The sequence below is a fragment of the Balaenoptera acutorostrata genome, chromosome 10 (genome assembly GCF_949987535.1).
Source record: "Balaenoptera acutorostrata chromosome 10, mBalAcu1.1, whole genome shotgun sequence".
Lineage (NCBI taxonomy): Eukaryota > Metazoa > Chordata > Mammalia > Artiodactyla > Balaenopteridae > Balaenoptera > Balaenoptera acutorostrata.
The window spans coordinates 40,977,444-41,004,916 of NC_080073.1; the positions used below are offsets into that span (position 1 = coordinate 40,977,444).

The 27,473-nt window shown below is 58.0% G+C and overlaps 2 protein-coding genes across 9 annotated transcripts in view; one reads left to right on the plus strand and one right to left on the minus strand.

The window, feature by feature from the left end:
• The window catches only part of SCAP (SREBF chaperone), a 94,383-nt gene extending 74,421 nt beyond the window's left edge, over window positions 1–19,962 (plus strand). For 2 of the 6 annotated variants that reach the window (XM_057555506.1, XM_057555507.1), the window contains exons 4-23: window positions 6,269–6,426; window positions 7,240–7,460; window positions 7,646–7,751; window positions 8,564–8,736; window positions 9,134–9,260; window positions 10,692–10,804; window positions 11,815–11,909; window positions 13,321–13,419; window positions 13,579–13,797; window positions 14,524–14,900; window positions 15,434–15,622; window positions 15,703–15,904; window positions 15,993–16,108; window positions 16,190–16,715; window positions 16,851–16,936; window positions 18,462–18,544; window positions 18,657–18,823; window positions 19,005–19,085; window positions 19,277–19,483; window positions 19,566–19,962. In XM_057555506.1, coding sequence (XP_057411489.1) covers window positions 6,269–6,426; window positions 7,240–7,460; window positions 7,646–7,751; window positions 8,564–8,736; window positions 9,134–9,260; window positions 10,692–10,804; window positions 11,815–11,909; window positions 13,321–13,419; window positions 13,579–13,797; window positions 14,524–14,900; window positions 15,434–15,622; window positions 15,703–15,904; window positions 15,993–16,108; window positions 16,190–16,715; window positions 16,851–16,936; window positions 18,462–18,544; window positions 18,657–18,823; window positions 19,005–19,085; window positions 19,277–19,483; window positions 19,566–19,811 — 3,591 coding nt within the window. In that variant the 3' untranslated portion in view covers window positions 19,812–19,962. Of the gene's footprint in view, window positions 1–6,268; window positions 6,427–7,239; window positions 7,461–7,645; window positions 7,752–8,563; window positions 8,737–9,133; window positions 9,261–10,691; window positions 10,805–11,814; window positions 11,910–13,320; window positions 13,420–13,578; window positions 13,798–14,523; window positions 14,901–15,433; window positions 15,623–15,702; window positions 15,905–15,992; window positions 16,109–16,189; window positions 16,716–16,850; window positions 16,937–18,461; window positions 18,581–18,656; window positions 18,824–19,004; window positions 19,086–19,276; window positions 19,484–19,565 lie in introns of all 6 variants that reach the window. The other 4 variants (XM_057555509.1, XM_057555510.1, XM_057555508.1 and 1 more) reach the window with 4 other exon arrangements.
• A 326-nt stretch (window positions 19,963–20,288) lies between these two features.
• The window catches only part of PTPN23 (protein tyrosine phosphatase non-receptor type 23), a 40,035-nt gene continuing 32,850 nt past the window's right edge, over window positions 20,289–27,473 (minus strand). For 2 of the 3 annotated variants that reach the window (XM_057555337.1, XM_057555339.1), the window contains exons 7-25: window positions 27,327–27,407; window positions 27,100–27,231; window positions 26,968–27,015; window positions 26,502–26,558; window positions 26,316–26,374; window positions 26,062–26,141; window positions 25,834–25,948; window positions 25,676–25,741; window positions 25,160–25,305; window positions 24,539–24,850; window positions 24,304–24,458; window positions 24,051–24,202; window positions 23,784–23,963; window positions 21,952–23,686; window positions 21,691–21,875; window positions 21,493–21,597; window positions 21,279–21,417; window positions 21,078–21,191; window positions 20,289–20,997 (exon numbers count right to left, since the gene is read on the minus strand). In XM_057555337.1, the coding sequence (XP_057411320.1) occupies window positions 20,518–20,997; window positions 21,078–21,191; window positions 21,279–21,417; window positions 21,493–21,597; window positions 21,691–21,875; window positions 21,952–23,686; window positions 23,784–23,963; window positions 24,051–24,202; window positions 24,304–24,458; window positions 24,539–24,850; window positions 25,160–25,305; window positions 25,676–25,741; window positions 25,834–25,948; window positions 26,062–26,141; window positions 26,316–26,374; window positions 26,502–26,558; window positions 26,968–27,015; window positions 27,100–27,231; window positions 27,327–27,407 (4,341 nt within the window). In that variant the 3' untranslated portion in view covers window positions 20,289–20,517. The remainder of the gene's footprint in view (window positions 20,998–21,077; window positions 21,192–21,278; window positions 21,418–21,492; window positions 21,598–21,690; window positions 21,876–21,951; window positions 23,687–23,783; window positions 23,964–24,050; window positions 24,203–24,303; window positions 24,459–24,538; window positions 24,851–25,159; window positions 25,306–25,675; window positions 25,742–25,833; window positions 25,949–26,061; window positions 26,142–26,315; window positions 26,375–26,501; window positions 26,559–26,967; window positions 27,016–27,099; window positions 27,232–27,326; window positions 27,408–27,473) is intronic. The other variant, XM_057555338.1, reaches the window with a different exon arrangement.

Here is a 27,473-nt window from a genome sequence, read left to right on the forward strand (position 1 = left end):
ATAGGATTAAGTGAAAGAATGCAAAAGTTAGGTCAGTGCCTGGCCCATCATTTGCATTCGATAAATGTTTCTGGCTGTCATCGTCATTGATTAGATCTGGTCAGAGCAGAGGGCAGAAGAACAGAGGTTCACATACTTGGACTGCCCTCTGAGTGCACCAGGCATGCACTCCTTATCTTTTACTCCTTAGTTCACATCACGCTCTCCAGGAGGCCTTCCCCAGCTGTCTTGCAGATGTGTGCTCTGTTTCTCCTTGTGAACTGTAGTGTGACCTAGTTGCAATCATGTTTCATTCAAATTTGTCCAACCTTTTGCACATAGTATATGCTTAAGAAAGGTTTTTTTTGAATGACTTGTTGAATAAGCACGGCTTATTTAGGAGATAGAGAGTCTGAAGTGAGGCATTTTTCTTGGAGCTTGGTAGGTGATAAGTTAGGTGGGACCAAGTTAAGTCTTGGGCTCTGGAGTTTAAATGAATTCTCTGGGCAGTGGAAAGTCATTCCCTTAGAGGCAATGACATGATGAAAGTGGTGGTAAGAAGGTCAATCTAATTGAACTTAGAGAAACTTGGAGACTGAGTTGACCGTGCCTAGGAGGGAGGGTAAGGGGACAAGAAAGGGGAGGAGAGATTGATTTTAAAGGGATGCCAAACCAATTTTAAGAGTTTTAAGACATAATGATACAACTAGATATAACTAACATGTATTTGGCCAGACACCTTACTAGATGGTTTCATGTGTTCTTTTGTTTGGTCCTCACAGTGATCTGCTGACGTCTGAGAGTTTATTCCCTTTTCCCTCAGTAAGTAAGGGACTGAGGATTGGAGAGTGTAGAGACCCTTGTCCAAGGCACACAGCCAGGGGTGGAGCTAGAATTTAACCCTGGCGTGTCCCCTGAGCCTGCCCTTCCACCACACCCCACCCCCTCGCCTGTCCAGGGCTGGAGAACAAGGAGCAGGAGCCCTGCTTTCCAGAAGAGCTGAGTATTGGGAGTCCTCCGTATGGTGTCCTAAAGCGAGCCCCTGGGTGTGTCAGTGTAAAGGTGAAATACCTGGAGCTCTAGCTTACTTTCTCTAAATGTGAAGGAAGGATTGTGTTTAAAGCAGCAAACTTGAGGTGTCCTGCACTGGCCTGACTCCCCTAGACCAGGTCACCATGGAAACCTGAACCTCATACCGAGACCTACCTGCCACGTCCACAGAGGTGGCTGGGCTTCCGGCCCAGCACTGCAGTGTTTGGTGGTAGCCTGAGCCTGAACGCAAGGTTTCCAAGGAGCCCTGGTCAGGGACCCCACAGGTCCTCAGGACCTCAGCTCCCCTCCTGCACTGCTTGTGCTGGGCGTTTCCATCTATGTCCTGTTCTCCATGGGAACTCACATAGTTCAGAACTACCCAGGCAGGTAGAATATACCAGCTTGGGAATTAGGCGGCCCTGGGCTTTAATCCTGGTCTGCTGCCTATCAGCTGTGTGTCCTTGGGCATATGCTTTTTATCTCTCTGAGACTTGGTTTTCTTATCTGGGTCCTCTAGCTCAGGGTCTCTTAGAAACTGCAATCAAGGTGTCAGCCAAGGCTGCAGTTATCTCAGAGCCTGACTGGAGAGAATCTGCTTCCAAGCTCACTCAGACAGTGAGCTGGAAGCAGGTTTCTTGCAGGCTGTTGAACTGAGGGACTCTTGTCCCTCATTGGGTGTTGGCTGAAAGCCCCTCAGTTCCTTGCCACATGGACCTTTCTGGAGCAACTCATGATATGGCTGACTTCATCAGAGTGGTGGCTCTAAAGGAGGGGGGGGCAGAGGAGGACTCGTAGTCTGCTTTTTCCTTCCATTAAAAAAAAAATAGTGGCAGAATACACACAACATAAAATTTACTCTCTTAACTGTTTTTTTTTTTTTTTTTTTTTTTTTAATTAATTTATTTATTTATTTTTGTCTGTATTGGGTCTTCGGTTCGTGCGAGGGCTTTCTCCAGTTGCGGCAAGCGGGGGCCACTCTTCATCGCGGTGCGGGGACCGCTCTTCATCGCGGTGCGCGGGCCTTTCTCCATCGCGGCCCCTCCCGTTGCGGGGCACAGGCTCCAGACGCGCAGGCTCAGCAATTGTGGCTCACGGGCCCAGCTGCTCCGTGGCATGTGGGATCTTCCCAGACCAGGGCTCGAACCCGTGTCCCCTGCATTAGCAGGCAGATTCTCAACCACTGCGCCACCAGGGAAGCCCCTGTTTTTTGTTTTTGTTTTGCTTTTTGTTTGTTTGTTTGTTTGTGTTGGCTGTGCCATGTGGCTTGTGGGATCTTAGTTCCCCGACCAGAGATTGAACCTGGGCCCCAGCAGTGAAAGTGCTGAGTCCTAACCACAGGACCACCAGGGAATTCCCTCTCTTAACCATTTTTTTTTTTTTTTTTTTTTGTGCTAGGGCTTTCTCCAGTTGTGGCAAGTGGGGGCCACTCTTCATCGCGGTGCGCGGGCCTCTCACTATTGTGGCCTCTCTTGTTGCGGAGCACAGGCTCCAGACGCGCAGGCTCAGTAGTTGTGGCTCACGGGCCTAGTTGCTCCGCGGCATGTGGGATCTTCCCAGACCAGGGCTCGAACCCGTGTTTCCTGCATTAGCAGGCAGATTCTCAACCACTGCGCCACCAGGAAGCCCCTTAACCATTTTTAAGTGTGCAGTTCAGTGGTATTAAATACATTCACATTATTGTACAGCCATTACCACCATCCATCTTCATAACTCTTCATCTTGTAAAACAGAAATTCTGCACCCATTAAACAGTAACTCCTCATTCCCCCTTTCCCAGCCCCTGGTAACCACCATTCTGCTTTTTGACACTGTGAATTTGACAACTTTAGGTACCTCATATAAGTGGAATCATACGGTATTTGTCTTTCCGTGCCTGGTTTATTTCACTTAGCATAATGGCCTTAAGGGTCATAGTCTTTTGTAACCTAATCTCAGAAATAAGAGCTCATCACTTTCGATATATTCTGTTTGTCAGAAGCAAGTCACTAGGTCCAGCCCACTCCCAAGGGGGATTACACTTGGGCATGAGCGCCAGGAGGTGGGGATTATTGGGGCCATGTTGGAAGCCTCCATCTAGTGAGCACTCCTCCCTCTGTACCCAGGGGCATCTGTACTCCACTGGCCCTTATGCTTTCTCCATCACCCACTTAGGATACATCGTGTTGTCTCTGTTTCCATGTCTGTTTCTTACTTGAGTATCAAGTAGGGATTATGATAGGACCCAGCACAGTGAGTGGTAGGCCCTGCCCACATCTCCTGCTACCATTTTCGTGCCTGCCTGCTTTCCAGCCACCAGTATCCACATCTCATTTGTCAAAGGATCTCTGGTACAGAAGGCCTGAGGTGCTGGAGAATTCACACCCCCTAGGAGCAGCCCTCAACCAATAACTGTAGGAGTTGGTATGTAACCTCAGCTGTCTTCCTTTATGTCGGATAACTCAGCTAAATCCAGTTATCCACAGAGGATGCTTGCTCAGTAGCACACCCTTTGTGGGCTGCCTTCCCTTCCCTGCTCCTGTCCCTACTCCCCTCCCTGTGTTTCCTCCACCTCCCAAGGAAACTACTTGTCTAAGGGCCTGCTGCTGGGGGAACCCAAACTAAGATAGTGAATGACAAGAGTTAGGCTCATGCCTGTAAATAAACCACCATAAGAGAATTCTGATGCCCAGAAGAGGGAGTTTGAGGGTACATATATTGGACGATGAGTTTGATACAGTCATATTAAATGACTGACCCAAGATCTTGAAAGAGCTGGACAGATGTGGAATAGCTGCTTGGAAAGTTCATTTGGAAATCGGGGAGGTGAATAAGAGCCGGCCAGCAGAGGGAGGCCCAGCCAAGGCCGGAGAGCGTGGCTGTGCCATAGGCTCTCTTCTACGTGGTTTTTGTCTGGTAAGGCTTACCAGCTGAGGAGTGAAAACAATGAGCAGTGGATTTTACCCAGGGCTGGTGGAAGGTCAGAGGAAAAAGAGGTGTCTGGGGCATAAGGGTTACATATTCTTATGAAAATCTGATGAAAACCATGGATCCTCTCCCCTAAAAATGGTGACAGTGATAATAATAGATACACTTTTGAGAAGAAATATGAGTTAAGCAGGGTGCTCATAGAACTCCTGGAGCCATCCCTAGAGCCCAGAACGAGAGCTCTGGTTCTGAAGTATGTTCATTGTTACTTTGTTGAAATGGTGGCCTGGATCATCCTGGGTGGGAAGGGGGCTGGATTTGGACTGGAGGGCCAAGGAGCTGTCCTGCCTGGAAACCAAAGGTTCAGTTGCACAGGCTCAGTGGGCCTAAGGGTGGGGGTGGAGTGTGTGAAGAGGGCCGTGGGCACAGGAGATGGTATGTGCGGAGTCACAGCCTTGTGCCCAGTGGGAACAGACCTGGATCTGGAGGCTCCACGGTGCCAGCTCTACCTGGGTGATGTGCTGTGTCCTTCACAGAGTTTGAGGATGATCCCCCGGGTATCACTCTCCTTGTAGAGCTGTGGGTCTCTGGGCAGCTCCTGCCACACTCAGGCCTGTGTGGTGTGTTGAGTCGATGAGCTGCTGATTGGGTCAGGACCTGTGGCAGTCAGTTCTGTCTGGGTACCTCTTTACCTCCTGGCAGCTTCTAGTGGGCTGAGTCTGCTGCAGAAGACTAAGTGGGTGAGGACTTCTGTCCCCAGAGCCTTTCATAAATACACACTTCATAAAGGCTCAGATGGATACCTGGGGTTGTTCCTTTGCGCCCAGGGGCTCAGGGGCCCAGGAGATATTAACTTGCTGTGTGTGATCAGCATCTTAACCCTTGCTTGTGCCATAGCCTGGAGTACGGCATCACTGAGTGGCTAGATGGCCTTCCTTTCATCTACACACCTGCCCTTCAGAGTTCCTGATTGCGGCACAGGCATCAGGACAGTCCCCTCATCCCTCGGCCAGGCCCAGCTCCCTCCAGCCTGCTCTGCACAGTGCCTCACGCCTGTGGGCAGACCATCCCTGTCTCTGGGTGGATGACAGCCTAACTTTAGGGGGGTCTCCAGAGCACTGCTTTGTCAGGTTGCCCCTCCCTCTCAGAGATAGTCAGGGGCTTTTGTTTGTCCACTGGTTAAAATCCAGACGGCTCAGTCAGGTGTCATCCTGGCCACCTCTCATTTTTGCTGTGATTTCCATTATTACCCGCCAGGACTCCTCTGTGCTGTCCAGGCTGCTCCTCAGAGGCCCTCGCTGCCCCTCTTCCACCAGCCCTTCCCCACCTCGTGCCTCCAGTCAGCTCCTCTCGGGCCGTAACTCTGCTGCAGCTAGTCCAGTACCTTGTTTTGGGGGTGCTCCTTGACACATCTGTCACTGGAAGTCATTCCTTGCCTGTTACATGTGTGTCACTTTTGTCACTTAAGTGCATATTAGCTCTTTAAGGATAGATGGCAGGTTCTAGTGAGAAAAGTGTGGTGTTCAACGAGGAGACCTGGGTTTGAATCCTCATACCATCCTTCTTGAGTCCTGAAACCCTAGAGAGTCACTTTGCTTCTCATAGGACTGTTTTGGGGGTCAGTGAGACGATGTGCCACACCTGTTATTGCTAGTGTTCCCATCGGCACTTAAGTCTCTGCATGCGCTGTTTGTGTGTGTGTGTGCGCGTGCTTGTGTGCAGATCGCAGTGATGCTGCAGGGTAAATGTCATTATCTCCCTTTCACTGAGGAAACTGAAATCCAGAGAAGTCAAAAACATTTGCAAGGCCATACAGTTGGAGAGGAGAGATTTAGAACTGGGTCTATTGAGCTTCAAAAACCAGTGACCTGCAAGTGGCCAAACCAGGATCGGCAAGATAGGCTACACCCTTTGGGGAGCTTACGGCCTATTGCAGGGTCAGCAGGCATTTTGCATCAAGGGCTAGATAGTACAGGTTTTGTTTAGGTTTTGTGGGTCATGCCATCTGTCGTGAACACTCACCTCTCATTGTTGCATGAAAGCAGAACAGTGCAGAATGGGGTGGGTATGGCTGTGTTCCAGGAAAACTTTATTTAGAAAAACAGGTGCCAGCCTCAATTTATGGCCTGTGGCCATAGTTTGGCAACCCCTATTCTATTGGAAAATGTGTAGGAAAGTGGTCCATTAAGTGGTAAGAAGTCCCTTTGGACAGATTCATTTTTGAAGGCCTGTCCTGTTGGCCCCACATTGCTTTGCCCATAGTAGGTGCTCAGTAAATCCTTCCTGAGTACGGGCCATGTTTTTCCCTTTGTGCTGAGCTGACCTTTCTAACCCTCCCCCATTTCTTCTGCAGTACGTGGGTGCCCCAGTGGCTTATATCCAGCAGATATTTGTGAAGTCTTCAGTATCTCCCTGGCACAAGAACCTCCTGGCAGTAGATGTGTTCCGCTCACCTCTGTCCCGGGCATTCCAGCTGGTGGAGGAGATACGGAACCATGTGCTGAGAGACAGGTATGCCTCCCTGGGACCGCAGCCTCCCTGATCCAGCTCTGTACTGAAGGGAGGGTACAGCCCTCAGTGTAAGTCCATTGAGCCAGCCAGCTCTGTGGAAGGTGAACAAGTGAGAAAGAGGTGGGTGGGCTCGCTTTGCCTTTCTCAGCACGCTTGTGGGTCCACTGTGGCTGTGTTCCCCTTGGACCTGTGCAGATGGCACAGGTAGAGCCCTGAGCTTCGTCGCCAGGTCTCAGACTAGGTATCCACTGGGCCAACCCTGTGACAAGCTGAGGTCTGTTTGACTCGTGAGCCAGAGGGCTCACTGCCTAGGGGTTGTGAGATGTGAATCTAATGGTGGTGGCCATGCTGACAAGAAGCAAGCTGTCCCTGGGGGTACACTTCTGAAATCCCAGCCCACCAGTGATTCTCTGGAGTGTGCTGTGTTTGTAAGCTGCCTCACTGCTGGGTTTTAGTTAGCTGAGGGCTTTGACAGGCATTTTGGTGAACGAGACAAAGCCCTTGATTTTCACCCTATCCCCTCTGCCTGCTGAACTGGCCAAGGTATTCTAGTGAGTGGGGCTGTGCACACTCCCAGATCTTGCTTCTCCTCAGAGGTGATGGGCTTTTGGGGTCCACATGCACTTTGAAGGTGAGACAGCCACATGGTTTGGTTGTTGACCACCTGGAAGAACTTCCCCTGCTGCCCTAGTCCTCAGGCTCTTTGAGATACCAGGCATCTGGGAGCCTGATGACGGAGGAGACCTCGTAAGTGCAGTGGGCCTATCCTGTGCTGGCAGACACAGCAGGTGCCTTGTCCTGTCTCCCGCACAGCTCCGGGACCAGGAGCCTGGAGGAGGTATGCCTGCAGGTGACCGACCTGCTGCCAGGCCTCAGGAAGCTCCGGAACCTCCTCCCCGAGCATGGATGCCTGCTGCTGTCCCCTGGGAACTTCTGGCAGAATGACCGGGAACACTTCCATGCTGATCCTGACATCATCGGAACCATCCATCAGCACGAACCTAAAACCCTGCAGACCTCAGCCACGCTCAAAGGTACCCCCAGGGCAGGTTCCTTGAGAACCTGCCAGAGGGCCTGTTGGTCACCATGTCCTCTTTGATGGCTGCTCTAGCAGATCAGGGGTTACCCCTGGTTTCCAAAGACGGGGGTGGAGAGGGGTCCTGGTGTCTCTACAGTAGCTGCCATTCCTTTGTCAGCACCTGCTGCGTTCTGTCTGCAGACTTGCTGTTCGGTGTCCCTGGAAAGTACAGCGGAGTGAGCCTTTACACCAGGAAGAGGCTGGTCTCGTATACCATCACCCTGGTCTTCCAGCACTATGATGCCAAGTAAGGCCATCAGCGCTCAGGGCTCCTGACGGGGCTGTGGAATGACAGGAGGCTTTGACTAGTCCTTGTTCTGGTTAGAGTGTCCAGAATGCCCCCTGGGAACTTGGAGTTCTCAGGCCTCCTGTAGAAATGTTTATATCCCTTAGGCTGAAGGGTGCTGTCTGCTGACACTTGACCTGACAGCTGGTTAAGAATAAGGGGCGATGGAAAAAAATAAAAAAGAATAAGGGACGCTGGGACTTCCCTGGCGGTCCAGTGGTTGAAGACTCCACACTCCCAATTCTAGGGGCGGGGGTGGCGTGGGTTTGATTCCTGGTTGGGGAACTAAGGTCCTGCATTCTGCACTGCATGGCCAAAAAAAAAGAATAAGGGTTGAAGGCAGGGCTGGCAAATTCACTGTCCTGGTGCCTCCAGTGGTCTCTCTTGAGCCTAGGGCAGGGGTCCCCAGCTGGTTACTACTGAGCCCCATGTGACCTCAGAACCTTCCCAGCAGACTGCTGCAGATAGCTCCCAGCAAGGGCCCGTAGGATGCCGCTGATTGGCTGTTCTGGGCCTTTGGCAGTTGGAGTGGGGTGATAGGTTGGGAATGGGGTGCTGAGGGGGAGGTCCTGAGACACCTTTGCCAACTTTTAAATTCTTCCAACCCCCCACCACCCCACCCTGGAGACTGGAGGGAAGGTTAGACACCACAAAGAAGCTCCCTCCCACACAGGGGGAGGAGGGAAGCCCCGACGGACCTTCTTTCCAGGGATTGTCTTTGTCCCCTGGACCAAGAGGTACAGTCCATCTACCCCACCCCACTCCATGATCAGGTTTCTGGGCAGCCTGCGGGCCCGCCTGATGCTCCTGCACCCCAGCCCCAACTGCAGCCTTCGGGCAGAGAGCCTGGTCCACGTGCACTTCAAGGAGGAGATTGGCATCGCTGAGCTCATCCCCCTTGTGACCACCTACATCATCTTGTTTGCCTACATCTACTTCTCCACACGTAGGTCCACGGCAAGGAGGCTGGGGCTTTCTCTGAGCTAATATGGGCATTTCCAGATCACCCCCTTCCCTGCCTGTGCAGGTGGCCCAGGCAGAGATGTAGAACGTGCCTGGTGGTTACAAAAGCTGGGGCTTCACCACCCCCACAGAGTCTCAGGGGCTCGGGTGGGTCCAGGGCTCCTCTTACTTCTCAAGAAAAGTCCCTTCTTGGGTAAGGGTTCCCAAAGGACACACTACGCCCCTGAGACTGGGAAGTGTACACCTTCTTTGGTCAAACCGGGGCCTTCCCTTCCTCAACTGTCAGGGCACACTCCCCTCCTAGGAGCTCAGTTTAGAAGGGCCTGTGTGTGCCACGCTCTGGGGAGATGCTATCCTGATGTGCCCTCTCTGCCCTCCAGGCAAGATCGACATGGTCAAGTCCAAGTGGGGGCTGGCTCTGGCCGCCGTGGTCACAGTGCTTAGCTCGCTGCTCATGTCGGTGGGGCTCTGCACACTCTTCGGCCTGACGCCCACCCTCAACGGCGGGTAGGTCCCGAGCAGGCTCCACTGGGTGGCAGGGTGGGACCGCAGGCCGGAGGACCTTGCACCTCTGGGCACTTGGCCTGCCCTGCACTGGACGCTTGCTATTACCCCATATTCTCACATGGTTATTTTGACATTTAAGAGGTACATTTTTTTCCTCTTTAAGTTACCTGGTTTGTGTTCATACGTATGTATATACAAAGTATATCTATATTTACATATAATACATATATAGTTATGTGTATGTATGTACATTCATGTGTATATTTCTGTGTGTGTATATGGGGTCGGTATTTATATATGCATATATGTGTGTTTATGCATATATATATATATATGGGTATGGTGTGTGTGTAGGGTATATGGATGTGTATGTGTGTATTTGTATATTATGTATACACGTGCAAATTGCTTCTTGATGGCTTAAGCCATAGATGGGTGTGACAGAGAAGGTACATTTCTTCCTTTCTTACTATTAAAACATTTAAATGCCTAATAAAATAGGTGACGTTAGAGTAAGCTTTTTAAAAGACATAGGACATAAACACATTCTAATTTGTCACCTTTCTACGGTTTGCTTTCCCTGCCATTTCTCTCTGAAACGTGGTCTGAAAATCCTTCCCTGGGTGTGTCCTCGGGCTTCAGTCTCCTCAGCTCTGCTGGGCCCCACCCGCCTTTCCGTTAGCGAGTACTGCCAGTTGGCCTGTGCCCTGCCTTGGCTTGTCAGACTGGTCTCAGGAACAGCGATTTTGTGTTTTCTGTTACCTTCCTTGCTCACAGAACTGCTTCCTTTCCTAAAGGTGATGGTGCTCAACACCCCCTCCCACCAGAGCTGTCTGCTCTGCCCTCAGAGCCCCCCACTTCCACTGCTCTACAGTGGAGACCCCAGTGAGGTTTGCCTCGGCTGGTGTTCTTTGTGCCTAGACTTCCGTCATAGACCGTTACTGGTAGTGGGAGCCTCTGGTCTCAGCTAGGAGAATTTTCTTTTTCTAAAGAAATTGCTCGTCTCCAAACACAGCTTCTCCACAGAGGCGAGTAGGGCTTTAGGCTGGTCTCATCCCCCTTCCATTTAGTCCTGATGGCTTGGCTAGGGTGGTTTCCTCTGGCCGATGTGGGAGTCTGGTGTGGGAAGGCCCCGGAGAGCTGTGCTCTGGCAGCTGGGCAGCCCAGGGGCCTCTCTCTGCCATGCTGGATGGATGGAGATGGGGGTGGTCACTCTCTCCCCGCAAGGCTTCGAAGCCTGCCTGAAAGCTGAGAGCCGTGCAGACAGAGGCCCTCCTGGGACGGGAGTCAGTCTTGTGCTGTGCGAGTCGCTCAGCAGCCCCCACTATAGGGTGCCAACCGCACAGCCCCCCAGGACCCAAACCCATTGAGCACCAGCTGTGTGTCGGGGGCCCTCAGCGCTCTGCTTACCCTCTCCCTCTCTGTCCCCAGTGAGATTTTCCCCTACCTTGTGGTGGTCATTGGGCTCGAGAACGTGTTGGTGCTCACCAAGTCAGTGGTCTCCACCCCAGTGGACCTCGAGGTGAAGCTGCGCATCGCCCAAGGTAACAGGTGGGGAGTGCGGAGTGCACTAGGGCAGGGGAGGGGGGCTAGGCTACACCTCCTCCGGCTGAGGAAGCGGGGAGCCCAGGAGCCTCCCTTGCCGTGGCCTCCAGCGTCACATGGCAGCTTGTTAGCATGAGCCCTGAGGAACCGTGGAGTCACCAGGCCGTGCTTCGTCCTGGTTCATGTGTCAGTCAGAAAGCAAACCAGACTCTGCTGCGGGGCTCATGTGTTTGACCCTTCGTCAGGCTGGCACCTGGTCTTTTCTCCTCCTGCCTCACTCCATCACATGAGGCCCAGGCCCCTGAAGCTGGTCACCTCAGAGACGCTGCCTCCACAGCTGTCAGGAAAGCCCCCTGTGGCCTCCGTGGCAGGAGCTGGGGATCTGGGGTTCTGGCGAAAGCGAGAAAAGAGCCTGGAGGTCTGAACTCTTGCACCTCCTCCTCCTCACCCCCTATCTGTGGGAGCAGGGCTGGGGGCAGACCGTTCGTTCACTCAGCAAACCTCTGTGAGCTGCTGTGAGAGGCCAGGCCCTGCACTAGATGTAGGGTTCCGAGGAGTCTAGGGGAAATGGCCGCTGTCCACTAGGCGCTCAGAGCTTTAAACATGGGACTGTGTGATAGCCTGGGGACCAGGGAGGGGCTGAGGTAGAACACATCGACCTCCTCTGTCCCTCGAGCCATTTTCCCACGTGCATACCCGACGAGGACAGCACGTGAGGCTGGATGTGCCAGCTTCGGGGTCACTTGGCTCTCCTCTTGGGTTTGCTCAACTCACACCCTGCTTCTCCCTTCCTCTGATGGTTGTAGCTCTCCCCTGGACCCTCCAAACCCTCCTTCCCTGCAGCAGCTGTGACAGCAGCACCTTGGAGCCCGGGCACTGGCAGGGTCCTGAGGGTTGGGGCGCTTTGGTGGAATGGCTGCCTCAGAAGGCTCCCCACGTGGTTGTGTGCAGACACGTAGCAGACAGCGGTCACGTGCTGGCCCCATGGTCCTGTTGTCGTCCTCTGCAGGCCTAAGCAATGAGAGCTGGTCCATCATGAAGAACATGGCCACAGAGCTGGGCATCATTCTCATTGGCTACTTTACCCTTGTGCCTGCCATCCAGGTAAGGCCCCTCCAGGGCTGCAGCTTAGGTGAGCATGGAGCCAGCTGCTGTTTCCCCAGCTGTGCGGGGCACACCCCCTCTACACTGCCACCTTCACCTATGAGGTGGGCCTTCTGCTGGCAAGATGGCTGTCACCGTGCACAGGGTGGTCCTGGCGTAGCTGGTTCAGGAGGAGGACTCAGTGAGCCGAGGCTGGGCCACGGGATTGAGCTCCCAGCCTGGCAGCCTCTGCCTTTGACCCTGTCCTTGCCCCTCGCTGCCTGTCTCTCATTCAGCCAAGTGGCAGGAGGGGGCTTGGTGGGTGCAGCAGAGGCTGGCTGCCCGCTGTGCAGTCCAGTCAGACCTCGTTTCCCAGTTCTCAGGCAGAACACGGTGGGGCCCCTGAACTGGGCCCTTCCTGCTTTTCCTGGCCCGAGCCCTGACCCACCCCTGCAGCCTCTAAACACATGGCTCGCACCCTGGGAGGGCCACCGGCCATTGCCCAGAGCCCTGGCTCAGCCGTGGGGCTGTGAGCAGAGGTGGGGGTGGACCCACACTGAGTCAGAAGCCCAGACTCTTGCTGCCGGTTCCGGGACGAGTTGTGTGAAGGGAGTGAAGAGCCATCCCCTCCCCGTCCTTCCCCCACAGCATGCAGGCCTGCTGAGGTTTGGGGGATGAGCTGAGACCACAGGGGCCCCAGGCTCCCACCCCCGCCAGAGGGCGTCTGCAGGACGCGGGCAGTCTTGGGACATTAGAGCTGACGTGACCACGGTGCCACCGTGTGCTCCATCCTTCATCTTACCCCACATTTGAGTAGAAGCCATGGTGATGTGCCAGAGGTCGCAACAAGGGCAGGGGAGAAAAACTTAAATCTGAGAAAATTCCATCTATCCACAGGGCTTGGGGAGCAGAGAGACCACCCCTTTTCAGTTTCAGGGCAGAATTAATTCCCCCCTGAGCTCTTCCCCTCGTTTCATTGGTCCAGTGTGGTCACTGGCCAGGAATATTTCTGAGGGCCCCTGGGCTCTAGGTAGATGTTGGTCCATGGCACGTGAGCAGGGCCAGGGGCTCAGTCAGGGAGGGCTTTTTGGGTAGCAGGCTGGTGGGGCTCAGAACTTCCCAAATTGGGTCAAAGCACCTCACCTCCAAGTTCGGGCATCAGCCTTCTCTGGGTAAAGGTGTGTGTATGGGGTGGTGGGGGTGGGGGTTGGGGGGGGTGTCTCTGCTGCCCCCTTGTGGGGAGGGAGGGAGCTGCTGCATTATCCTCCTTGGCCTCTCCCAGATTTCAGAACTACCAGCATCTCTTTTCTTTCTCTCTGCTGTGCCTTGCCTGAAACTGCCCTGCAGATTCCGAGGTGCTTGCAGGCACGGAACTGGTTCTCTAGGTGCTGGGCTGTGAGGTCATGGTGTCCCCTCATCTGCTTAATTCCAGGAGTTCTGTCTTTTCGCCGTCGTGGGCCTGGTGTCTGACTTCTTCCTTCAGATGCTGTTTTTCACCACTGTCCTGTCCATTGACATTCGCCGGATGGAGGTAGGACTGGGCTGAGCCCTGCCCACCCACCTCCTCTGCATCCCTGTCTGTGCTCAGGGGATTTCTGGGTGGGAGGGGCAGGCCTCGGGCAGGGCAGCAGCCCTGTGCGGGCAGCCTCTGGACAGCAGCTTTGGGCCCTGACCGCTGCACCCCCAACAGCTAGCGGACCTGAACAAGCGGCTGCCTCCTGAGGCCTGCCTGCCCCCAGCTAAGCCGGCGGGGCAGCCAGCACGCTTCGAGCGGCAGCTGGCTGTGCGGCCGTCCACACCCCACACCATCACACTGCAACCGTCCTCCTTCCGAAACCTGCGGCTCCCCAAGAGGCTGCGTGTCGTCTACTTCCTGGCCCGAACCCGCCTGGCACAGCGCCTCATCATGGTACCTGCCACCCCTGCCCGAGGGCCAGCCCTCAAGTCCCTCGTGCATTTTGCATTTGCCTCGGAGGTGGGGGGTGCCCCTCAGGCCTCCATGGCCTCTTGAAGCCTAGCTTTGGGAAGCCACCCACTCTACCCTCCTGCCCAGACCCTGGTGGTTTCTGGGGTGATGAGCCCATCTTTGGAGAGGTAGCCAAGGTTGTCAGGGAGAGGAGTCGTCTCCCCAGGGTGACCCAGGACGGGGTGCTCTGGGATGGAACCACCATGGTTGCCCGAGTCAGGGTTCACTGTGCAGGCATCAGAAAATGCTGGGCTGGGCAGAGGGGAGAAGGAGCAGGGCTGGCCTCTGGTCAGTGGGCCTCTCCTAAGGAGTTGAAGTGAGACGGCAGTGAGGCTGAGGCCCTCTGAGGACTAGGACCCGTGGTGTCTCTGGAGCAGGTCATGCAGCTGGTCCCTCTGGCCATGCTGACCATGGGAAAGGTAGCAGCTTTCTGGCCCAAGCTGAGATGGGGGTTGGGGATGGGAAAGTTCTATAACAAACCTAAGGGTGCACCTCTGTATTTCCAGGCCAGGAGTCCCAAACCCGACCATGGAAAAGGAACTAGGTCCCTCTGGGGGGCAGTTGGCCCCCAGTCATAGTGGGAGGACTTGGAGAGGCAGGAGGGAAGGACAGGTTGGGGCTGCCCATTCCTCCCAGAGGTCCTGCTGAGCACCCGATGCCCCACTGCAGGCTGGCACCGTTGTCTGGATTGGCATCCTGGTGTACACAGACCCAGCAGGGCTGCGCACATACCTCACTGCCCAGGTGACAGAGCAGAGCCCTCTGGGCGAGGGCGCCCTGGCTTCCATGCCTGTGCCTAGTGGTGTGCTGCCTGCCAGCCACCCGGACCCCGCCTTCTCCATCTTCCCACCTGGCGCCTCTAAGTTACCCGAGAACCAGACATTGCCAGGGGAGCTGCCCGAGCCTGGGGCTCCGGCTGAGGGCGTCCATGACAGCCCAGCCCCAGAGGTAACCTGGGGGACTGAGGATGAGGAACTTTGGAGGAAGTTGTCCTTCCGCCACTGGCCAACGCTCTTCAGCTACTACAACATCACACTGGCCAAGAGGTGAGTTGGGCTGTGCCAGGTCCCACCTCCCCACCTGGTGATGTCAGCTCACTGTCCCCAGAGCATCCCTCCCCCTCAGGAGGGAGACCCTCTGGTTTGAATTCTGCATTTCCTTTCAAATAAACACCCCTAAGGCTGTGAAGTAGGAGCCAGTGCTCCAAGCATCCACAACCTAAGAGTAGCCCGGGGCCCTGCTCTGGGGAGTCATAGGTTGCTGTCAGCCACTTGGCCAGAATGAGATCCACCTCACTCACTCCCACCCACTCTGAGCCAGAATGGGTGACAGACATGGCAGTGATGGCTGCCGGTGTCTGTGACAGAGGAAGGTTGGGGCGCCAGAGCTGGGCTGGGGAGGGACGTTACCTCTGCTGCCCCAACCCATGCTGAGAAGACTGTCCTAAGAGGGTGCTCTTGGAGCCTGGCAGGTTGAGCTGAGTCCCGTGTGAAGAGCAGAGAGGGGGACTGGGGCAGCAGCAGGAGGGGGGTCCCTTCCGAGGGCATCTCTGCTGAGGCTGCCTGCTGCCCGGCCCCAGGTACATCAGCCTGCTGCCTGTCATCCCAGTCACGCTCCGCCTGAACCCGAGGGAGGCCCTGGAGGGGCGGCACCCTCAGGACGGCCGCAGTGCCTGGCCCCCGCCGCGGCCTGGGCAGGGTGGGCTCTGGGAGGCCGGCCCCAAGGGGCCAGGCACGGCGCAGGCGCACAGAGACATCACCCTGTACAAGTAAGGCCCACGAGGGAGGGGGGCGGCTGGCAGGGATGGGGGGGGATGGGGCATGCCTCACCAGGCTCCGCCCGGCGTAGGGTGGCGGCACTCGGCTTGGCCTCGGGCATCATCCTTGTGCTGCTGCTGCTCTGCCTATACCGCGTGCTCTGCCCTCGCAACTATGGGCAACCCGGCTCGGGGCCCGGGCGGCGGCGGCGTGGGGAGCTCCCCTGCGATGACTACGGCTACGCGCCACCCGAGACGGAGATTGTGCCCCTGGTGCTGCGCGGGCACCTCATGGTGAGCGCGGGTGGGAGCTGGGGGCGCCTGAGGCCTGGGCCGCGCAGACGCCAGCGCCCGTGCCCATGTCCATGCTGTGCTTCCGCAGGACATCGAGTGTCTGGCCAGTGACGGGATGCTGCTGGTGAGCTGTTGCCTGGCAGGCCACGTGTGTGTGTGGGACGCGCAGACTGGAGACTGCCTCACTCGCATCCCACACCCGGGGTAGGCACCCCCCACCTCCCACCCATGCCCTGCCCTGCATCTGTGCCCCACTGTCCTCACCCCACCCTCCCTGCCCCCCAGCAGGCAGCGCCAGGACAGTGGTGTTGGCAGCGTGTTGGAGGCTCAGGAGAGCTGGGAACGGCTGTCGGACGGTGGGAAGGGTGGTCCAGAGGAGCCTGGGGACAGTCCTCCGCTACGGCATCGTCCCCGGGGCCCTCCACCACCTTCCCTCTTCGGGGACCAGCCGGACCTCACCTGCTTGATCGACACCAACTTCTCAGCGCAGCCACAGCTCCTAGAGCCCGCTCAGCCCGAGCCCCGGTACCGGGCGGGCTGCCGCCGTGCTCAGGCCTCCCCAGGCTATGACTTCAGCCACCTGGTGCAGCGACTGTACCAGGAGGAGGGAATGGCTCCCGTCCACACACCAGCCCTGCGCCCACCCTCGCCCGGGCCCACGCTGCCCCAGGCCCCTGAGGACGAGGGGGGCTTTGCTCCTGAGAAGGGCTCCCCTTCCCTCGCCTGGGCCCCCAGCGCGGATGGCTCCATCTGGAGCCTGGAGCTGCAGGGCAGCCTCATCGTGGTGGGGCGGAGCAGTGGCCGGCTGGAGGTGGGCAGAGGGACTGGAGGTGGGCAGAGGGACTGGAGGTGGGCAGAGGGACTGGAGGTGGGCAGAGGGGACGTCTGTGCAGGGGGTTTGTGGGCCCTCCCAGCTCGCAGGTGCTCACAGCCTCTGGGCCTGCAGGTGTGGGACGCCATCGAGGGCACTCTGCGCTGCAGCAGCGAGGAGGTCTCCTCGGGCATCACGGCCCTCGTCTTCCTGGACAAAAGGTGCGAGTGCTAGGATGCCTGCCTCAACCCTAGACAGCCCAGCCCAGCACACTCTGAGGTTTGAGCCCTGCTTCCCCTTCACTGGTGTGTGACTTGACTTCCCTACTCGGTGCCAAGCCCCACACCTGTGAACAGCAGGTAGTCCACCTCAGTGGGAGGGGGACAGCTCAAAAAGTTAACGGGTAGGAAGCACTTAGGATACGGCCTGGCACATGGAGAGTGAGCAGTTCTCCTCACCCTTCTGAAGTCAGAGTTGCCTGTCAATACTGACCTTTCTAGGTTTCCTGGGTTTTCAGTTACAGAAAAATGCATTTTCAGAAGAACCGTCTTTTCTTCCCCTTTGATGCTGGACACTGTCCGTGCCTCCCTCCTCAGCACGGCTGTTGGCTGGGTGTTGCCAGGGTTCGATCACACACTCCCTGGGAGAGGAGGATCCCCAGCTTCTCAGGCTTGAGCTCCCACCTCTGGGCTGAGAAACCTGGGCCTCACCCATGACCAGGTGCCTTTGCTGAACGCTTCACCTGCCTGACCCATGCTGGCTCTTCCTCGCAGGGTCCCTGACCGTTCGTGGTCCCACCATCTAAGCTAAAGCTGGAGCCTTATTTTCTTGGGGTGGGGATACCCCTTGCTCTTACCTCTCAGTTTCTGTTGGCTGCTGCTGTCATTCCTGCCATTGCCAGGCTTCTTGCTCAGGCCTTATTTAGCTAACATCCTACCCTGCAGTCTGGCCAAGTTCACTGTGCTCTCCACGCTTGGAAATTCTCCCCTGCTGCTGTTTTTTTTTTTTTGAAGTTTAGGGACAGCCCACGTCTCAGCTCAACCCTCAAAGTTCCATGGTCTCTCCTCCTTCTCCCTCCCACCCCTGTTCTGTGCCTTCCCCATCTCTGCCATAGATCCTTCAGATTATGGGCAGAGGTGAAGATGTGCATTGCCCTTTGCTGGAGTAAGATTGTGAACCCCACCCACTTCAAAGCTTTGGGGCCACAGGGCAAATGTCTCCATCTCTGCCCGTCAACCTGTGCCTAGGAGTCGGGGCAGTGGAGAATAATCCTTATTTCTTTGTGGAAAAAGGAAATGGAGCAGGTGGTGCTTGGGTTGAAGCTGCTTTTCTGTGATGGAGACAGCAGCACCTCCTGTGGCTCTAAAACATAGCCCCACCTTAGGTCCTGTTTCTCCTCCCCTGAAGCCTTTCCTTTAGCTCCAGGCCGTGGAGGGGGACTGCCCATCCCCCTTGTTTGTTTTTGTTTTTAATTTCCAATCTTACATGATGTTCCCCAGGTACCACTTTACACATACTAGCTCATTTACTCCTCATGACCACGCTGAGAGGTGGCTACAGTTGTTCCCATTTCACAGATGACGACTCTGAGGCACAGAGGTTAATAATTGGAGTTGCAACCTAGTCCCCAGCACCTGTGCTTCCCTCTTGGCCACGGTCCCTCATGGCTCCACTGTTCCCACAGCCGCCCGCGGTGCTCAGCCCCAAGGCTGGGGGCTCTGAGGGAGAGCCGCTCTTCTCTTCCAGGATTGTGGCTGCCCGGCTCAACGGTTCCCTTGATTTCTTCTCCTTGGAGACTCACACAGCCCTCAGCCCACTGCAGTTCCGAGGTCAGGGGACCTGGGCTGGGCTGGTGCCTGCACCTGGTGGGTGTGGGTGGAGCACAGGGGCTGCCTGCAGGGTGTCTTCTCGGAGATCCCTCACTTGGCCTGTTGTCCCCAGGGGCCCCGGGGCGGGGTAGTTCCCCCACATCCCCTATGTACAGCAGCAGTGACGCAGTGGCTTGTCACCTGACCCACACAGTGCCCTGTGCACACCAGAAGCCCATCACAGCCCTGAAGGCAGCTGCCGGGCGCCTCGTGACTGGGAGCCAGGACCACACACTGAGAGTAAGTGTTGGCACCATCTCTTGGGCACTGGGGTGGCCCAGCACAGGGGGTGGGGAGCACATGGGGTCAGCCAGGGAGTGGCTGGAGGTGTCCTGGATGAACTGTGGAAGGGAATTCCTGGCTGAAGTGTGATTTGGAAAATCCCAGAGAGCCCAGAATCTGATACCTGTTCCTGCCCCAGGTGTACCGCCTGGAGGACTCATGCTGTCTCTTCACCCTGCAAGGCCACTCAGGGGCCATCACGACTGTGTACATTGACCAGGTGAGGGCCATGGGTGGGGTGCAGGGGTACCAAGCCAGGCCCATGGCCCTTGTTTCTAACTCCTGGGAGCTGGTCCCCAAGGGCCTCTCTGAAGCAGAGTGAGGGCTCCCACCCACCAGGGCACTAAGCCACCCCTGTGGACAGAGGTGTTTCACCACAGTGACCAGGCTCCCCTGTGCCTGTTCCCTTAGACCATGGTGCTGGCCAGTGGAGGACAAGATGGGGCCATCTGCCTGTGGGATGTGCTGACTGGCAGCCGGGTCAGCCACATGTTCGCTCACCGTGGGGATGTCACCTCCCTCACCTGTACCACCTCCTGCGTCATCAGCAGTGGCCTAGATGACCTCATCAGCATCTGGGACCGCAGCACAGGCATCAGGCTCTACTCCATTCAGCAGGTAGGCATGTTGGGGGCCACGGGATTCTCGGTGTTTTAGGGAAGGATTCAAGACACCGAGCCTGTCCTGTCCTTGCCTCCAGGACCTGGGCTGTGGTGCAAGCTTGGGTGTCATCTCAGACAACCTGCTGGTGACCGGCGGCCAGGGCTGTGTTTCCTTTTGGGACCTAAACTACGGGGACCTGTTACAGACAGTCTACCTGGGGAAGAACAGCGAGGCCCAGCCGGCCCGCCAGATCCTGGTGCTGGACAATGCTGCTATTGTCTGCAACTTTGGCAGCGAGCTCAGCCTAGTGTACGTGCCCTCTGTGCTGGAGAAGCTGGACTGAGGGTGGGCCTCCCTGCCCGTCTGGCTGGGGTGCTCTGTGGGGCAATGCGCTGGACCTGGACTGGGGGAAGAGCTGAATCTTTGGGAAGCTGCCTCTGAACTGTCCTGTCCTGCCTCGTGACTGTAATATTAAACTTTTTTTTTAAAAATCACATCATCAGCCAGGGGCTTTGTGAGCCACTTGCGTCTTCCCCTGGATGAGCTCTGGCATCATTTACACCCTCCCGGTGCCTTAAGTGCAGCACTTGGTTAGACCGTTCTCAGCTCAGAGCAGCTCCTGCCAGAAGCCATACAAGTCAGAGGAACAGTTTACAGGCTGAGGAAGTTTAGCAAGCCAGCTCTAGAGGCCTTCTTGCATAACCACTTCACAGGTGTGTAAACCAAGGTGACCCCCTCCACATCCACGCTCACTGAAGGTGGTGTTGCTGGGGCCCAGCCCCCCCCACCTCCCGGGGAGCAGCGCTGAGCAAACACTGGCCACAGAACAGGTTTGTTTATTCAACAGCAAAGAGCTGAAAATGTCAGGTCCCACAAAGGAGCAGAACCTGACCCAAGACCCGTGATGCATCTCTACCCCGTAGAGCTGTGGGCTGGGCCAGGCAGGGCTGAAGGCAGCAGGAATGGGAGTTAAGACTAGGCCCCACCTCAAGAGGGGCAGACTGGCATGGGAGACAACATAGTGTAAGGACCAGGCAGGCAAACCCTGTTCAGGTCTTGTTAAGTGTCCAGAGTGGATCCAGAAGGCTGAGGGGGTCGTCAGTGGGCTGGGCAGCCCGCAGACCCTGCCCGTTATGGGCCTGCAGAAAGTTATGCTTGCTCATCCGCTGCTTTCCCTTCAAGGAGCTGTCCAGAGAGAAGGCCTCAGGAGTTAGGGAGGCCAGCAGCTCCAGCGAGGAGGAGGGGGGCCCCGGGCTGGGGACCTCAGGTACCGGCTGCTCCTCCTCAGGCGGGGGGGCCTCAGGCAGGGGTGAAGAGAGAGGGGGTGGGGAGGAGGATGGGAGCTGGGTGGACTCTGGGAGGCTGGGTGGCAGCAGGCCTGGGGGCTCTACAGGGCCTGGCAGGCCGGCAGCTGGGGAATCCAAGCCCCCGGGAGGCCGGATGCTGAGCTTGGCGATAGTGGCCTGGATGGAGCTGATGGGCACATCCCCACCGAGAACCAGGTCCTGGGAGTCCTGAGGAAGGTGATTCTGAGGAGACAAGAGTGGGTGAAGACGGAGTCCACGAGGCAGTGTCAGTCCTAGCAGCCCCCAGGAGCTCCCTCCCTCACCTTCTGGGTGACACTGGCGCCAGCTGAGGGCTTGCACGGAAGGAGCACGCCGTGGCGCTGCAGGACCTGCTCCACGTGTTTCACCACCGCCTCATGGCAGAATCTGAGATGCAGCTGCAGGGGCGCATTGGGCCTGGTCAGCCAGGCGGGGCCCGTCACCCAGGATGGAGGGCCCATCCCAGCTCCCGCCCAGGCCCTCACCTTCTCCTGCAGCATGTGTTTCCTCTGCTGCCGCATGCGCCGCACCAGCTGAGGCAACTCAGGGATCCCACTTCCAGCCTCCACCTCCTGCACAGCCGCGTAGAGCAGTGCGAAGGCTCCCGTGCGGCCCACCCCGGAGCTGCAGCAGGAAGGGGCTGTAAGGCCAGCCCAGGAGCCCCCAGAGGAGGGCCACTCGGGAGCTACCCACACCTACCTGCAGTGGACGACGACAGGCGTGTGCAGGGGGCGCTGATGCAGGTAATGAGCGTGCACCTCCTGGATGAAGTGCAGCAGGTTGCTGGGGCTGTCCGGCAGGCCTCTGCGGGGTGGGGCGGCATCTCTGAGCCAGACCTGATCCAAGGCTGCACCACCCTCCCAGCCCCCCAACCACAGCCCAGGGCAGCAGACGCACAACTCCGGCCATGTGGGGAAGTGGAGGTGCACGAGTGAGCGCTTGAGGCTCTGGTCCCGGAACTGCAGGCTCAGCACCCGTTCCACGTGGGTCTCGGTGGTGCGGACACTGCTCAGGGCCAAGCTCAGGGCACCATGCACCATGGGCTGGCCCCTCTCGGTAGGGAAGTAGCGAGCCACCTTTTGCTGAAGGACAATCAGGGCAGTTAGGGCTGGTTTTCCAGTTTCCCTGCTGGGCACCCACCCAACCTCTCCCTCTCACCTTTTCCATCTCGGCCTCGGACACAAGCATGACAATGACTGACACTTTCTGCTCATGCACCATGAGCCAGAAGTCGGCAGCTGTGCCAGGCAGGGGGGCCTGGGTGGCCACCAAAGGTGGGCAGTACGGTGAGAGGCCCTCCACGCGGCTGGCGTTGATGTAGTCGTCCTTGCCCGAGCGCAGCACCACACGGTTGCTGTCGTAGGGCATGACGTCCTGGTGCCGGTTCTTCAGTGAGTAGCAGCGGGCGATGGCGATGGAACGGCCACGGGCATCGTGCTCCTGTGCGTCTTGCAGCTCCCGCCAGACAGCGTCCAGAGCCCCTGCATCGCCCAGCTGGCCCCGAAAGGCCTCCAGCTCCTGCTGCAACTGCTGCAGCCTCTCCGGGTGCTCGTAGGGGTCCTGCTCGATCAGCCGCAGGGCCTGTGGCCGCCGGCCCTCAGCCGCATCCACCTTAGTGGGCTGCAGCAGAGGCTGCCCACCCCCAGGAGGCTGAGCGCCTCCATGCTGACTCTCAGGGCTGGAGGAGAGCAGATCTGCACTCGCAGCACCTCGGCGCAGACACACGGCTGGCTCTGCTGCAGGGGGCCGAGGAGGTACGGGGCCGGGCCCCGGTGACGGGGCAGGTGAAGGCACCAGGTGGGGAGTGGGGGCGGGCTGGCTGGCAGGCGGAGGGCCTCGAATGGAAAGGGGGGGGGCCTGGGGGCCCAGGGGCCTGGGGGAAGGGGCAGGACCATATGCCAGGGTGGGATGGGGAGGCTGAGGGGGCCCAGGGCTGGGGAAAGGCAGCGCCCCTGAGTGGGGAGGCAGAGGGTCCTGAGAGGGGCCTGGGTAGAGCTGGGTGTGCAGGGTGGGTGGTGGCTGCCCCAGGACACCAGGCTGAGGGGCAAAGGGATAGGGGGTCTGTGGAGGTACCAGTCCTGGAGCCTGGGGCGGGAAGAGGTGCGGATGCTGGAGTGGAAGGGGCTGCTGGGGAGGCTGGGGCCCAAACACCGCTCGTGTGGGATGAGGGTGGGGCCCAGTCCTCGGGGCTGAAAAACCTGTGGGCATCCCAGGAGAAAAGTGGTGCTGGGCGGGGGGAACTGCGACGGGTGGCTTGGCCCCCATCGGGTATGTGTAGGGCACGGGCAGCGGCTGGGGGGGCGGCCCCGGGAAGCGGGGCCGGGGAGGAGCAGGGGCAGGGTTTGGCCGTGGTGCTGTGTGGCTGGAGATGGGGGCCTGGATGCTATCTACTGTGGTGGTGGCTGGCCGAATCCCCACGGCCAACTCAGCGCCCGAGAACTGGGGAGGTGGGGCTGAGGGCAGGCCTGCAGCCGGTGGGGTGGGCCCCACCCCCCCATAGGGACTGCTCACCATGCCATGCTGCGGCGAGGATCGCGGCACGAGGCCCAGCTCTGGTGTGTAGGCCCCGGGTGTGTAGAGAGCAGGTCCAGGTGCCAGGGCCACCACAGGGTGCCCTAGGGCCTGGGGGGCCCTGGGCTGCAACATCTGGGCAGGGCCTGAGTAGGTACCAGGCGGTAAGGCGCCTGAGAGATAGTGGGGTCCTGGGCCTGCAGAGCTGGGGAAGGGGCCAGGGGGGAAGTGGAGTGGGGCAGCCGCCCCCAGGAAGGTGTCGGGGGGCAGGCTGCGCAGCTCCTCAGGCAGGTCCCCTGCCTCCACTGCCTCGCCCTCCTCCCTGCGGGGCAGCAGCGGCTTTGGGGCTGTGGGCCGTGGCGGCGGCTTCTTCTTCAGCTCCCTGTAGGACGAGGTAGGGAAGAAGTGGAGCCACACAGCCCCTCAGCCCGACCTCGGTCTGGGGTGCAGCCGCACCCCGGCCCCGGGGCCACACTCACCTGTCCAGGAGCTGCTGGCGGGCTGCCTCGCGGGCCTGGCAGGTAGACTGTGCCCGTTCCAGGAGAGCGGCCACCTTGCTCTCCAGGTCTGCATAGAAGTCCTTGCCCTCCTGGGACTTCTTCATCAGGTCCTCGTAGGCTTCATAGGAGGCCACCAGGGTCTGCAGCGTGGAGTTCCACCTGGCGGGCAGAAGGGCCGGCAGGAGGTGAGTAACTGGAGCCCAGCTCTGGGCAGGACTGGGTAGAGGCACAGGGCCAGACACTAACTTTTGGTCCAGTTCACTGAGCACCCGCCGCACAGATGCGTACTGCACGTTGGCCTCTGTCAGTGCCCGGAGAATGTTGTCCTGGGCGGCCAGGTTCTGCTCCAGGTACACCCTCAGCTGGTCATACTTCTTCAGCTGCTCCTCAAACAGCTTCTGGGGGAGTGTGATGGGGGGTGGAGGACAGACACTCAGGGCCTCACCACCTAAGGGTGGAGCCTAGAGTCAGCCCCTGCACACTGCTCACCCAGCCCCACCTTTATCTCTGAATGGTCTGTGGTAACCAGTGACGCCGTGATGTCATCCTTCTGGATAAGCTCACGCAGCTGCTGCTCCAGGGACACACGCTGGTCCCGCATCTCCTGCACCTTGGCCAGGATGCGCTTCAGGTTCTGCAGCACTGCCTTGTCCTCTGGGAGCGGCAGTGGTCAGTGAGGCCAGAGAAAACCCCAGCGCCAAGCCTCTCCCCATGGGGACAGGAAGGGGGCTCACCTGGGGTGAGGGCTGGCGTGGGCAGGGCAGCCCGGACCTGGTCCAGAGGACCACTGAGCAGGCGCAGGTTGCCAACATGCAGATTCATGGCGCGGTGCAGCTCGCTGTTGGTGAAGGAGGCCTTCTCGTGGACCTCCATGTACTTGGCCCATTCTCGCCTCACCTCTACCAGCTCGGCCTTGGAGACAGCCGTGCTGGCCCCTGCCTGGCTCACTGCCTCCTGCATCTTCTGTTCTAGCAGCTCATCCTCCTCCAGCAGGTCTCTGATGTCCTTCAGGGAGGCCTCCACATCCGTGAACACACCTGACAGCACTGGGGGCGTGTTTAGAGGAGGCGGGGTCAGCTCCTGTGGCAGGCAGACCAGGCACCCACTCTGGCCCATCCCCCAGGAGACAGAACTGCCCCCTCAGTCAGGCTTGCGTGCAGCCCAGTGCTGGCTGAGCAGTGCAGACAGAGGGCGCACAGGGTGCGGTGGTTCGCTGAAGTGTGCGGTGGGTGCTGTGACGGGTGCTGGGAGAGGTGAAAACCTCCATCCTCGGTCAACAAGGGACACAGAGAAGGCCACAGCAGATGACTCCCACGTTCCCGCCCTCCACCTGCTTGCTTTTCCTCCTCACTCACCTTGCATGGACTGGACGAGGTTCCTGACAGTGTCGGGCCGGACACTGAGAGCCGCACACTTCTCCATGAGCTGGGGTGGGATGTGGCTGTAGGCATCAAGGTTGTCCACTGTCTCAGGATCCAGCTGCATTGAATCCATGAACTGGCTGTTGGGGGGCAACGGGACCAGGTGGGTGCTGGCTCAACCCCTCAGCTACACAAGGAGCCCACCAGGGCAAGCCCCCACCACTGAAGCAAGGTCTGAGGTCCTAACAGACAACAAATCAGCATCCCAACTGCCACCACAGAACATGCCCAGGGCACTGCTGGAAACAATGGGACATCCTCCTCTCAAAATGCGTGACTCTCAACTTACAAATCTAGCATACAAGCCCTGGGCAGTGAGGGCGCAGCCAGGAGGCCTGCTGGTGCCAACAGACCTTTCATTTACTCCTCTCCCTGTCGCAGGCAGCACTGGGGACCCCACAGAGGTCTGGTGTGTACCCTCCATGCCTCCCACCCCAGCCTTGCACTCACTCCAGGACCTCATTCTTGTCCTCAATCTTGGCCATCATCTCCCGAAGCAGCTTGGCCTTCTCCTCACTGCAGAAGTGACAGCAATTTGCTGGAAGCCCATGTCTCTTTGAGATATCCCAACCCAACCTGGGCTAATAGGGCCTGCCTGTCCCGCCCACCTGTACAGCGACGAGGCTTCATGGGCAGCCATGGGTACCAGTTTGGTGAAGATGTCAGGGCCCGTAACAGCTGGGTCTGTGGGGTTCACTGGTAAGGGCTTCACCAAGGGGGCACCTGGGAGGGGTGAGGAAGAATCGTAGAGACCAGGCCCACTCGAACCTCGACTACCTCTCTTCTGTCCCATCTTCATCCCTACCCCGATCCTCGGCCTCCCCTCAGCTTCAGACCTTTTACAGGCTGAAGGGTGTCCAGTGCTGGGACAGCCTCGTGGTAGATGAAATCATTGTCCTTCTTCGCAGAATTGTATCTGGGGGTCAGGAGAAGGAGGAATGGGGAGTCTTGAGGGGTCAGCAGGGATCCAGGACCTAGCCTCCCACGTGGGCCACTACTCTCTGGCCCTTGTGGCTTCCTCCCAACGATGCAGGCCAAGACCCCTCCTAACAAGAAGGAACCAGAGCCACCCCGAGCCCCAGAAACTCACTTTCCCCCAATGACGTCCATAGTGAAGCGAAGTGCGTCTTGCACGGTGTCAGGCTGGCCCTGTAGGGTAGGGATGGGGGTGCTCAGTGCCAACCATAGCCAGTGCCAGGAGACCCCTCAGCCCCACCAGGCCTGCTCCTTGTTCTCTCAGGCTCCGAGGGGCAGCCAGGCTCTTCCTCATCTTTACCTTGGCCAGCTTGATGGCTTCATTGAGCTTGTCCAGGGCACTCTGGAAGTACGCGACCTGCAGGGGACAGAGACCAGTCCGTCCTTCCCTGCTTGGACCCTACTCGGAATTTCCGCCACCCCAACCCCCACCGAGCCGTCTGGCCATCAGGTGACCCATCAGAAGACAAGGAGCTGAGGAGGTAGCCACGTGCCAGCCCAGCCAACAGCACCACGGTTAGCGTCTACCAGCTCCACCCCACAGCCTACATCTCCCACCACCCATCCCCTGAGGGGAGCCTGCTGTGCCTCCTCCGTCCCCTGGGGATGAAGGCTGCACAAATGGGACAACACATGAGAAACACCAGGTCTACGGCGGGGGGCCGCCAGGGATGTGGGGGTGAGAGACAGAAGAAGGGTCCCCACGAGGATCTGACTAACAAGGCTGGGACCAGTCCAGAGTCCCCTCCTGGCCACGGCTCACTCACTCGCTCTCCAAACTTCTGCTGCTCCTCAGCCTGCTTCCCCATGTGCAACTGGGAAAGAAGAGACATCGCTACTTACTTCCTGGGCTATGGCAACTCTGCCCAGCCCAGCCCTGGTGGCCACGGTGCCCTCACATGAGCCACAGCCGCAAAGTAGTAGATCTTCATCTGTACCAGCTTCTTCCAGTCCTTCTGGATCCGGCCCAGCAGTGAGGCGGTATCGGGGTTCTCCAAGGCCCGGCACGCCTCCTTGTAGTAATCCACCACCTAGAAGCCAGGACAGGGCTATAAGTTGGGGATCGAGAGTAAACCAAAAGCCTGGCATCAGTCCCTTGAGGGCCACCGTCTATCCCTGTCCCTACCTGTGCACTGATGCGAGCCACCAGAAAGCTCTTCCTGTTGTCCAACATGGACTTCTCCAGAAGGCACTCCTGAGCCTGGCCCTGGAAGAGCAGATGGAGATGCACTCCATTCCTCAGCGGCACAGACCACACGGATGCCCTCTCCGT